This window comes from Triplophysa rosa, unplaced genomic scaffold (assembly GCF_024868665.1).
Source record: "Triplophysa rosa unplaced genomic scaffold, Trosa_1v2 scaffold231_ERROPOS507969+, whole genome shotgun sequence".
NCBI classification, from domain to species: Eukaryota; Metazoa; Chordata; class Actinopteri; order Cypriniformes; family Nemacheilidae; genus Triplophysa; species Triplophysa rosa.
Window position 1 is genome coordinate 52,789 of NW_026634248.1, and position 12,889 is coordinate 65,677.

A 12,889-nucleotide genomic window follows, 5' to 3' on the forward strand; every position below is an offset into this window, starting at 1 on the left:
TCAATTTTCCCATTGAAGGAAAAAGCACCCCAGATCATGATGGAGCCTCCAACACTGTGCCATGTAGAAAACACCTTGTTATGCCAGTAACGTTGGAATCCATCAGGACCGTATAGGTCATATTCTCATCAGAGAATAAAACTTTTTCCACCTGTCAATGTCTCATGTTTGGTGCTCCCTTGCAAATTCCAAACTGTTTTGTGGTGTGCAAGGTGATAGATCCAACTATGCGATATGGCTTGCAGATGTTATAAATCAAAAATTTGAGTCCAGTTTCACTAGATCTCTCCCCGTCAGGAACTTATTAAATCCGGAAATATCCACTCCGTTGTGAGTCAATACTTTAACCCAACCACCAGGGAGATTCAGAGCTGAAGGGAAGAACAGCAGGCAGGAGACGAAGTGATGTTAAATAAACTGAAAATGATTTATTGAATAATCTCAGTTGTGCTTTAATGCTCAGTCTAGCTCTGTCAAACTTCGTCTGACTAGAAACAGATTCAATAGGTGTTGTTAAACATGCAAGATTACAGTATCAAAACATTGTCTCCTGACGTTATTATGAACCTTGAGATGGAGACCATTGGAAACTCATATCAGCATAAGAGACAATACAACTCCCAACGAGGTTAAACAATATTGAAAGTAAGGACGAAATGTAACAAATAATATGAATAAAAGTGAATAATAAAATAAATTAATTAATACATATGATAAATGAACAATGTAATAAATGAGATAAATTAAGTAAAATTCAATTCAATATTATTTATATAGCGCTTTTCAAAATGTGCATTGTTCCAAAGCAGCTTTACAGGAGCAAATAAGAAAAACACAGAAAGGTAAAACACAGCACAGTGCATGGTGTTTATAGACCAAGCAAGATCATTAATAAATAATATCTAATAAATAAATGAGTAAATAAATAAATAAATGCAGTCTCCCGGTGAGCAAGCCAACACTGCACTGCTCTGCTGTGGCGAGGAACCCAAACTCCAATGCTGAATAATGGAGAAAAAAAAACCTCGGGAGAAACCAGGCTCAGCCGGGAGGGCCAGATCTCCTCTGACGTGTCATAGCTGCACTCAGTGACCCCGACCAAAGCCACCGAGCAACGTCCACGAAGAACAGGGAGAGCCCACGAGCCGCGACCCAGGAAGCCCCACCCGCCGAAACCGTGCAGGTCCAACCCGGTCCCATTCCGCGATCAACAACAGACAACAGAGGAACAACCAGGGAAAAGTAGTAATGGCATAATTAACTTTATTCCTCTGTTGTCCGACATCGACCACAAAACAAGACCAACCAGACCAGACCCACACAGTCCCAACAAATGAAACGCCCCGAACCACAACCAACAAGCCCCCCCCACTCCCTACAACACCCACCCAGCTACCTCCAATCAAAGTCACTGAGTGCAGCCATAACTTCAAACTGCTGTCGTGTGATGTAAGTTTAGCATTAAATACCAAGTATTGTAAATTTAGCATTTATGTGACAGGTAGTCCGTCTTTGCTCTCGGTTGGGGATGGAATTGTCTGAGCTGGGCCGGCCAGATGGTCGCCTTTTTCTTGGGTGGTGATGGAATTGCCTTGGATGGAGTTGGATGGTCAGTCAGTCCGCAGGCTCTCGCAGGAGGATGGCACGGGATTTTCCGATGTAGCTGGCGTAATCTCTAGTTGTGGATGGGCATATGACGTTCATCTGGGCCTGGCGGAATCTCTCCCTACCTCGGGATGGGCATCCCGAGGCGAGGGCAGAAACAGAAAGAGAATAATTAGCGTAGCTGCTGTTCATTAGCTATGTATTAGTGAATGCTTGGCTGAAAAGATGTGTCTTTAATCTAGATTTAAATTGGGAGAGTGTGTCTGACCCTCGAATAGTATCGGGGAGGCTATTCCAGAGTTTAGGTGCTACGTATGAGAAAGCTCTACCCCCTTTGGTGGATTTAGTTATTCTAGGTGTTATCAAAAGTCTGGAGTTTTGAGATCTTAGAGAGCGTGATGGGTTGTAGTGTGGTAGAAGCTCTGTTATGTAGGTAGGGGCTAAACCGTTTAAGGCTTTATAAGTAATTAAAAGAACTTTAAAGTCAATACGATACTTAATGGGTAACCAGTGAAGGGTTGATAACATTGGGGTTATGTGATCGTATTTTCTGGACCTGGTTAGAACTCTGGCAGCTGCATTCTGAACTAACTGTAGTTTGTTTATTGATGCTGCAGGACAACCACTAAGCAGTGCATTACAGTAGTCAAGTCTTGAGGTCACAAATGCATGAATAAGCTTCTCTGCATCAGCCACACATAAAATATTTCGCAATTTGGCAACATTTCTAAGGTGGAAGAAGGCTGTTTTTGTGACATTTGAGATGTGATTTTTAAATGACAGGTTGCTGTCTAATATAACGCCAAGGTCTTTAACTGTATTTGTTGGAGTAACAGTGCAGCCTTCAATTTGCAGGTCATAATCCGAAATATTCTGCTCACGTGTCTTTGGTCCGATAAGTAATATTTCTGTTTTATTAGAATTTAAAAGAAGGAAATTACAAGTCATCCAATGCTTTATATCGTCGATGCACTCTGCCAATTTGGATAGTTGGAAGGAATCATCTGGTCTTGATGAGATATATAGCTGAGTATCATCTGCATAACAGTGGAAGCTAATTCCATGTTTTCTAATAATGTTTCCAAGGGGCAGCATGTATATGGAGAATAGCAAGGGTCCTAAAACCGATCCCTGAGGTAATCCATAATTTACTTGCGTTAGATTTGATGATTCCCCATTTAAATGGACAAATTGATGTCTGTCTGATAAGTAAGATCTGAACCATTGTAGTGCCTGTCCCTGAATACCGGTATAATTGTGTAAGCGATCTAGAAGTATTTTATGGTCTACAGTATCGAACGCAGCACTAAGGTCGAGCAGGACTAGGAGTGAGATGTTACCTTTATCTGATGCTATAAGCAGGTCGTTTGTAATTTTAACGAGCGCAGTTTCAGTACTATGATGCGGTCTAAAGCCTGACTGGAATTTTTCGTGTATGTCATTATTTTGTAAGAAAGAGCACAACTGAGTGGACACTACTTTTTCTAGTATTTTAGACAGGTAAGGGAGATTTGAAATCGGTCTATAGTTTCCTAGTTCATTGGGGTCTAAGTTTGGTTTCTTGATAAGAGGCTTAATGACGGCCAGTTTAAAGGCTCCTGGGACATGGCCTAGATTAATTGACGAGTTGATAATGTTATAAATGGGCTCAATTGCAACGGGTAATAACTCTTTTAATAATTTAGTTGGTATGGGGTCTAATAAGCAAGTTGTAGGTTTAGATGTTGCAATAAGTTTAATTAAATCTTCCTGTTTTATAGGTGAAAAACACTGTAGCCTTTCTTTTGGGGCGATGGTTGGTACTAATTTATAGGACAGACTTGGAGGTTGAGTTTTTACTATTTTGTCTCGTATGTTTTCGATTTTCTCTGTAAAAAAATTCATGAAATCATTGCTACCAAGGTGCGGCGGAATACCCAGGTCAGGTGAAGTCTGTTTATTTGTTAGTTTAGCAACTGTACTAAATAAAAACCTTGGATTGTTTTTGTTAGTTTCTATGAGGTTACGGAGGTGCTCAGCCTTTGCTGCTTTTAGTGCCTTTTTATAACAGTTTGCACTCTCTTTCCACGCAATTTTAAAGACCTCTAATTGGGTTTGTTTCCATTTGCGCTCCAGTTTACGTGTTTCTCTTTTAAGGGCGCGAGTGGTGCTATTGTACCATGGTGCTGCGTTTTTCTCATTAATCTTTTTTGACTTCATAGGTGCGACAGCTTCTAATGTATTAGAGAAAATAGTGCCCAATTTGCTGGTCATGTCATCGAGCGATTCTGTATTTATTGGTATGGTTATTAAAGGAGTCAGATCTGGCAAGCTCTTTGCGAAACTATCTTTAGTAGTCGAGGTAATTGTTCTACCCTGTCGATAACGAGTTAAACGGCTGATTTCTGCAGTGCGCAGTGTACATGTTATAAGATAGTGATCAGTGACATCGTCGCTTTGAGGTATAATATCTATATTGGTTAGATCGGCTCCGTGAGATATAATCAAGTCTAGTGTATGATTAAATCGATGAGTGGGTCCATTGATGTGTTGTGTTACTCCAAAAGAGTGTAATAGCTCTGTAAACGCCACTGCTAATGCATCGTTAGCACTATCTACGTGGATATTAAAGTCTCCGACAATTAGTACTTTATCAACGTTAACCAATAGGTCCGATAGGAAGTCCGCAAACTCTTTCAGAAAATCAGTGTAGGGACCAGGGGGTCTATACACTGTAGCCAACGTACAAGAAAGCAATGATTTTTTACTGTCAATTGGAACAATTATGTTCAACGCAAGCACTTCAAATGATTTAAATTTATGCTCCGTTCTCTGAGTTACAGTAAGAAAGTCTCTAAAGATTGTTGCGACACCGCCACCTCGACCAACCGGACGTGGCTCATGCATATAACAGTAGCTTGGTGGTGTACACTCATTTAGACCGTAATAATCATTTGGTTTAAGCCAGGTTTCGGTAAGGCAAAGTATATCAAAACTGTTGTCTGTGATCATTTCATTTACAATAACTGCTTTTGAATTTAGTGATCTAATATTAAGTAGGCCGAACTTTATGAGTTTGTTTTGGTCGTTTATTACATTGTCCTCAGGTTTAATCACGATTAGATTTTTTCTCTGAGATTTGGCTATTTTGTTATTTTGTAGTATTATTCGGGGGACAGACACAGTCTCTATGCATTTGGAAGCAGTAACATTTCTAACAGATGAGTGGGAGGAACACAGACTATGGTTGAAGTTTTGACTTACCGCTGGGAGACGTAGTCAAGCGGTGCGTAGCGTCTTTGAGATGTTGTCAGACAGAAGAACCGCTCCGATGCTGCTGGGGTGCAGGCCGTCAGGGCGGAAGAGCCTAGGTCGCTCCCAGAACAGATCAAAATTATTAACAAAGAGCAGCTTCTGTTCAATACACCATGACATCAACCATTTATTTAGAGCAAATAGTCTACTGAACTTTTCATTCCCTCGTCGGTAGGTAGGAAGCGGCCCTGATACGATGATCCTCGCCGTGGGCGATGCGTTGCGTACCGTCTCGATCAGACTCCTGAAGTCCCTCTTCAGGATCTCCGACTGCCTCATCCTGACGTCATTCACCCCCGCGTGCAGCACGACAGCTCCGACGTTAGCATCGTCCTTCAGGATCGCAGGTACCTGCGCAGAGACATCAAGAACACGGGCGCCAGGAAAACAATGAGTGCGCACCTTACCTTTAGTGGAGGAAGCGCGTACGTTCCGGACGATTGAGTCTCCGATGACCACAGCGTTGCATTCCGTCTCGCAGAGGGCGGCAAAGCGGTTCCTGGTCGGGATCTCGAAGACCGGTGGCGGCGGTTGGGTCATCGCTCCAGTCCTGGCTCGCGCCTTTCGCCGTGGGTGTGCCGGTGCAGGAGTGAAGTTCATTTGGGCTGACCGTGTTCTCGAAACCTGGGCTCTGTGCAGAGAAACACGCGGAGTAGAAGTGGAAGGAGTATTAAAATCGCGATGAAAACTTACCGTGGATTTGCGAGCATCAGCTCTGGATGTTTCCAGCGCCGTTTTTCGTTCTCGCAGGCGTGTCTGCTTCTCTAGTAGATCCTGGATCTGCTTCTCCACAGCCTCCAGTTCCGACTGAAGTGCGATCGTTTCCTCATCTGCACACAGAGGTACAAACACATCTGAAACATTAGCCATTAGTGATGTAATAATGAGAACAGTGTGTTAAGCAGTGAGCAGGCAGGCTGGGAATGCTAACAGCCTGAGGCTAATAGCGAGTGATCCGATAAAAATTAATTATCGGTGCGTTTAAGGACGATTTTTGGTATGGGATATACTTAAGGATATGTTTTACCCTCGGTGAATAACAATTTAAAACACAAGTCTTAAGATATAACAAGAATAAACGATGTATTAAGAATAAGTTTGAAAGAGCTCCGACTCAAACCACGCGCTCTCAGCAAACAGGAAGTGACGATGATGAAACAAGAAACAAGTGTATGTTTCTATCCAGTTCTATCAAAGGAGACGTGGCTTTTGAAGACGTTTTTTTGTTTTTGAAGCCATTCTCTCGCAGATGCCGTCTTATGGTTATTGGGCTGCAGTCAGTATCAGCAAGGGCCTTAATTTGGGTTGATGATCACCCTGTGTCTTCACGGACAGCCTGTTGGATCCTCTGGCTCAGTGCAGGTGATTTTTTTTTGTCCCATAACTCTCAGGATCTTTTAAGAAATTTGCATTGACTGTCTTACTGCATCCAACCTCGGCAGCGATGGCATGTTGCAAGAGTCCTTGCTTGTGCAGCTCAACAATCCTGCCACATTCAAAGACAGAAAGCCTTTTTGCCGAGCTGTTCCCAGCTGCACAGCGGCTGTCTCTGAAGTTTGTAATGGTGCTGGAATCCCTGCCATAACTGTCGTGATTTGCCGTCTGTGAAGTGATCTTCTACCTTCTTTTATAGTCCCTCTTTGAATCTTTAATTCCTCTCTTCAGGTTGGCTCTTTCGGTCTTTAAGGAGCTTATGGACTTGGCTGGTCATTCGGGGTTTCTGGTTGGGAAAGACCCGGATGATTTTATTCACTGTGACGTTGTCCATGCAGTACTTAATGTAAGCCAATACCGCCTCAGTGTGAGCAGCCAGGTCATGATGTTCAAAGACATCCCAGTCAGTATGTGTGAAACTGTCCTGGAACTAAGAAAGTGCATTTTCGGACCATATAGAGACAGTCTTTGTGAGTGGTGTTGTTCTTCTTCTGAGCGGAATATTTGCTGGAGTAAGAAGCAAAGAGAGGTGGTCTGACTGACCTGGGGGGTGGAGGAATGGCTCTGTTTGCATGTTGATGTACACACGATCGAGTGTGTTATCCCCTCTGGTCAGGCATTTGACATGCTGGAAGAAGTGTGGAAGTGCTGTTTTTAGGTCTGCCTGATTAAAATCTCCAGCTATAGTGTGTCCTCCGGCAGGATGCTGTTTATTTATGGCATCTAGTAAGAGAGCAAGAGCTATGTTAACGTTAGCATCGGGTGGTATGTAAACAGTGGTGACAATTACTACTGTTAACTCTCTCTGTAAAAATAACGGGCGGCAATTAACAGTCATGAATTCCAGGTCCAGAGAGCAGTGGCTATCTACGATTATACTGTTGTTTGACCAGTCTTTGTGCACATATATACACATACCCCCCCCCCTGCTCTTACCAGAGTCTTTGTTTCCGTCTCAGCGGTGTAGAGTGCGACCCACCAGCTGCACTGCTGCATCGGGGATCCTTGGGTGAAGCCAAGTCTCAGATACTATCATAATGCATAAATCACGGATGTAGCGTTTCCCTGGGATGTATAGCTCCAGTTCGTCCATTTTGTGTGCCATAGATCTTGCATTGGTAAGAAACATGCATGGTAGAGGAGGCTTATGTGGTTGTTTTCTGAGTCTCGCCAAGAGGCCGGCCTGGCAGCCCTGCTTTTGTTTCCTTTCCCAACGCCGTCTGCCAGGGCCAACAACAATCCACGGATAATCCCAGTGGTCTAGCGATGTTCTTTGGAATATTGTGTGTGCGATGAAAATCATGTGTGACTATGATCTTGTGTTTAAAACCGATGTCTAATAAGTCCTGATGACTAAAGTTATGCTTCACAGAAGCAACGAACGAAAAACACACGAGAAAACAAACAAAAACGCACCAAAAACGAGAGCTATAAGCCGCTGCGTCCGTACACGCCCGCCATCTTGAATTAAAACTGAATCTGATGATATGACTAAATTGTGTGGTTGGAACTACAGATCTTAATTGGTTAGAAGCATACTACTTGATGACATGTAGACATTTATACATCATGTTCTATGACAAAATAAACAAGCAACATGTGGTGCATTCTATATCCATCATTCGAAATATACATATTCCATTTTACGTCTTTTAGTTCGTCAAGAGAAGACGCTGTTTTTTGAAAAGTGTACATGGACCTACATACTCTACGACCCATGGGGAACCTGTGGAATGACAAGGACAAGGAAACTTGAATGAATGAATGAATCTTGAAATAAAACAACAGAAAGCAAAAATATGATAACATTGCATTGCAATGTAATCAATCCGAAAGGATTACTTAAATGTTACCAATGTGGTTTAAACGACAGATGTGTAACAAGGTTACTATGCTTCCATGAAACAGTCGTGATTAGCTAGTTAACGTTAGTTTCTCCAATTATGCATCCTATTATGGTGATTAAGTAGCGAGTTATGTCGTTGTTATGGAAACTCACGCCTGACTGACAGATAAACCATGCGCTCTTTGTTGTTAATGCTGAGGTTATTAAATCAAATACTGTGCGAATGCATGTTAGACACTAACTGTGCATTGTCCTTGCTCTGTCAGTGCAATAACTGCGTTTTTTATGGGCCTAGTTTTCCATTTACCTCAGCTACTTAGTGTTCTGGTAATATCAATGGTATGACTCATTTCAGGAGCTGCCTAAATCACAATTTACAATCAGAATATGAGTAAAGCTCACATATATTCACTAAAATACTGAAACGTTAGCGATGCTAATTCAAAACGCCACTGTTTTATGCTGCCTTCACTTGCTCTCGCAAATTCGATAATTCCCACTTCAACCCGGAAGTAACCTTTCGATTCAGCAACAATTAAAGTATTTAGTAACATTAAAACATTAATGTTACTAATGATTTAGTAGCATTAGAACATTACAAGTATCCGATAACTTTAAAAGTGCATCGTTCCATAAATTATTTCCAGTTTGAACTGGGAATTATCGAATTTCCGAGAGCACGTGAAGGCAGCATAAATGTCAAAGCACAGTTTAAGCGCCACACCCCCCCTCCCCTCCCCTCCTAGCTGACCGGTAAGTTTTTATTGGTCTTTCTCCCAAATAAGACCTGTCAGTTACAGCCTGAAGTGCAGGGCTCCACAGCACAAAAGTACTTTTGAAAAATGACCGTCAAACGCCAGCTATCCGTTGGCAACTTTTTCTATTTTTTACTTTTTAATTTGGTGAAAAATAAATGTAGTGAAGTTGAATACTTTATTTTTATTCTACTCAAAGTATAAGTATAAATACCACAATTTATTATACTCAAGAAAGTAGAAAAAATGAAAAATGTACTCAAGTACTATAACGAAAGTATTTGTAATTTGTTACTTTCCACCCCGGGGGTCTCATTTATATACATTGTGTACGCACAAAATGGGGCTGGAAACGTGCGTATGCCACTTTCCATTCAAAGGTTGTTGTCACGGCGAGGATAGACACTCAGGAGTCAGATGCAGGGTTCAAATGCAGTAATTTATTCGCAGTTCAGAAACGCACAAGAGTTCACACAGTTATACCAGGCAGGGAGAACAGAGTTTGACTAGGCTCGAGCACTCGGCCAGGGAGAGAGAGTGATTGGTCAAATGGGAACCAGACAAACTGTGGAGTTGGGAACAAAACGGCCCACGGGGAACCGAGAAAGGGGTAATCCACAAGGCAACGAAAAATCCAAATGAAAGAGTAATCCACAAGGCAACGAAAAATCCAAATGAAAGAGTAATCCACAAGGCAACGAAAAATCCAAATGAATGAAGTTCACGCCCCAGAGAGCCAATCTCTCTGGGAGACGTTGCGTCCGCCTGAAGCGAGTGGTGCCCACGCACCACGGAAAGGGAGGTGGCCCCGACACTGCTGAGGCGGAGTCCTTAGGAACGAGAGAAGCAGCAATGCCAGGAGGTCTGTGGTGAGAAGAGTGATCCCCGAACAGGCGAGGACAACCGCGAGCCGTGGCCGTCGGGGCAGCGATCTGAGGGTAGAGAATAAGGAGAACACCGTGCATCAACATCAAGTAGCTCTGGAGCCTAAACAAGACAAGACATCTGTGACTGGAGAGCAGAGCTAGACTAGACTAGACTAGACTAGACTAGACTAGACTAGACTGACAAGAGCCGTCACGGCGCTAGGAATGCTAACAGACTGACACAGGACAGAAACAAGCAGAGGTTTAAATAGAACAGAGAGCGATAGCGGGATAGGAAACAGGTGTGGAAGGATTGGCAAAAGTGAAACCCTGTGTGAGGTAATGAGAGAATAACGAGGGGGCGGGGCACACACACGCAGACTCCGAATACATGGATAGCTGTCACAACAACCCCATGTGTTCGACAAAACCCAAAACACAGAGGAAACAGACAAAACAAGCAGGTGATCAGACCCGGGACCTGACAGGTTGTGATCTATTAAAAGCAAACTTGACGGGAGAATGTGCGCACCTGTAAGCAAACTCTGACCCATGCATACCCACATTTTGGAGACAAGTGGCGACACAAATGGTGAGTAAGTGAACTCAAGTTAGATTGCAGAAAGTAAGTGTGATAAAAACGATTATAAGCATTTATGCCTCACACACATTTAATTTCACCTCATATCCGTTAAGATCCAAATTATCACGAAGATTAAATCTGCGGAGTAGTAGAATCTGCTAATTATGTTCATAACAAAACCGGAATGAAGAAACATTCATCTTTTACAATTATGTCTTCAAATGTTATCTCAGGTGAAGGACACCACTAATTAATGATGTGATTTGTTGATGTGATTAAAGAGGTGTTAATGATCAGTCTAAATGCTGTAAACATATAAAGACTGCAGAGACCTTCTTTGGCTGTAATATAATTATTCAAATAATTATTATTGATAATTATATTAATTATCAATTTGTAAATCGTAGTGAATCTCATGTGTGTCCATTTGTGATTTCGTTACGGAGATAAAGGATGGGATTGGGGGTTTTCGGCAGTTTTACATCATTTTTTGTTATTTTTCTATGACATCTGATAGCAGTTGGACCCGGAAACTATATACGTCCATTATGATGCGTGACGTCAGGCTCAACAAGCGGATTGGATGCCAGGCTCATTAAAATACAAATCAGTATTCATGCGGTGCTTTGCTTTGACTATGTCACCATTCTGCCTGTCTTGTTTTGTTTTGGCCACTAGGAGTCCCCATTGTGTTCTGGTTTTGATCCCTGTTTAATTTGAGTAGTTGTTTTCACCTGTGCCTTGTTTTCCCGTGTAGTACTTAAACCTTACTTTTTCCTCAGTTCCTTGCACTAAGTTTGTATGTCTGAACTCAACCTTGTGTGTTCTACCCATGTGGACTATTGCTTGTTTGCCTGCTTCCCGAGACTGGATTTCTACTGTGACCTTTTTTTGGTATGTGTTTGTTCCCCTGTGAACCCTGCCTTTTTTGAGTTTGTTCTATTTTTGATCACGAGGTTTTTTTGATTTTGGACTTTGTGGATTTACCTCTCCACCTTTTGGATTATTTACTTTTGTGAAGACCCTGCGTTTGCTTTTGGCTTTTTATTTTATTAAACTGGAATACTCAATCTGCTGTGTCTGCCTATATCTTCTGGGTTCCATCTAATACCACGTGGCTCGACTGGTGTAGTGATTATCCCTTACACCAGAGACCCGAGTTCGAGGCCGGGTCCTGACAGAAACATAGTGCCATCATGAACCCAGAGGCAGCCAGCTCACAGGAGATCCTCTCTACACTGTCTCGCCACGAGGGGGCGTTTCAACGCCACGAGGCCATGCTGGTACAACAGGAGACTTTAATGGCGCAACACTCCCAGCTATTGTCACAGATGCTGGAGTCCGTTCAACGGATGTCGGATCGACTTCCCGCGGCGCCTGCCGCTCAAGTCCAGTCCATCCAAGTCCCCATGGTACTAAACCCCGGGGTGGAACCTCGCCTTCCACCACCTCAGCGATTTTCAGGTGACCCGAGTTCCTGTAAAGGCTTTTTTACCCAATGTTCACTCTCGTTTGAACTGCAGCCTTCCTCGTTTCCCACTGACCGGTCGAGGATTGCATATATCATCACGTTGTTGTCTGGAAAAGCCCTGGCTTGGGCCACCGCTGTGTGGGAGGCTCAAGGTACCTGCTGCTCCAGCTACTCTGCCTTTTCGGAGGAGTTCAAGCGAGTCTTTCGACACCCTGCCAGTGGCCCAGAGTTGTCCAGGAAGCTACTAAATCTCCAACAGGGCCATCGCAGTGTGACTGACTACGCCATCCAGTTCCGGACGATTGCAGCGGGGAGCGGCTGGGATGATGAGGCACTCATGGCATGCTTCCTGAACGGTCTCTCTGGCTCAATTCAAGATGAACTTGCTACCCGGGAACCATCAGAAGGTCTTGAGCACCTGATAAAACTAGCTTCCCGCATTGACAACCGACTGAGAGAAAGGGAATTTCATCGCAGACCTCTCTGCCCATTCTCCACCGGTCCCAGTCCTGAGTTCCATCCATCTTTCTCACAAGCACCTCCAGAACCCATGCAACTGGGACGTACTCGCCTCTCCCAGACAGAAAGAGACCGTCGGATGAGAGAACGTTGCTGCTTGTATTGTGGCAGACCCGGTCATCTCCGTCATGCCTGTCCCGAGCTTCAGGGAAACGCCCCAACCCGTGCAGACCAGGGAGAACTGTAACGGGGAATGTAAGCACCTCCCATCCGTCCAACTCCCGCTTCCTTCTTGCAGTCACCCTCTCCTGGGACAATCAAGAGCTACCCCTACGAGCGCTGGTGGACTCTGGTGCTGCAGGAAATTTTATGGACGGTACCTGGGCCAAAGAAAACAACATCCCTACTGACTCTCTTACCTTTCCCTTGAAGGTCACTGCGCTGGATGGGAGACCTCTGGGGCCAGGCCTAGTTTCCCGAGCTACTACCCCTCTTCACATGACTATCCTTCGACACAAGGAGATGATACGGTTTCATCTCATCCCCTCTCCCGAGTTCCCCCTCATTCTTGGATAC

General features: G+C 43.6%; 1 protein-coding gene across 1 annotated transcript; it reads right to left on the minus strand.

The window, feature by feature from the left end:
- Positions 1–431: 431 nt before the first annotated feature.
- Positions 432–10,486, minus strand: LOC130550076 (uncharacterized). The gene is made up of 5 exons (XM_057327424.1): positions 10,482–10,486; positions 9,724–9,866; positions 6,877–7,056; positions 4,849–5,729; positions 432–1,726 (listed from the first exon to the last, which is right to left on the minus strand). The coding sequence occupies exons 1-4, from the start codon at positions 10,484–10,486 to the stop codon at positions 4,864–4,866; spliced, it is 1,194 nt and encodes a 397-aa protein (XP_057183407.1). The 3' UTR covers positions 432–1,726; positions 4,849–4,863.
- Between the last annotated feature and the right edge of the window lie 2,403 nt (positions 10,487–12,889).

Bases quoted from the DNA above. Each gene is read 5' to 3' on its own strand.
- LOC130550076 (XM_057327424.1), bottom strand. The intron at 7,057-9,723 runs GTGCGTGGGCAC...CTCTCTTACTAG, and splicing joins GGGCCACCTCCCTTTCCGTG to ATGCCATAAATAAACAGCAT. The intron at 5,730-6,876 runs GTCAGTCAGACC...CTCTGTGTGCAG, and splicing joins GCCATTCCTCCACCCCCCAG to ATGAGGAAACGATCGCACTT.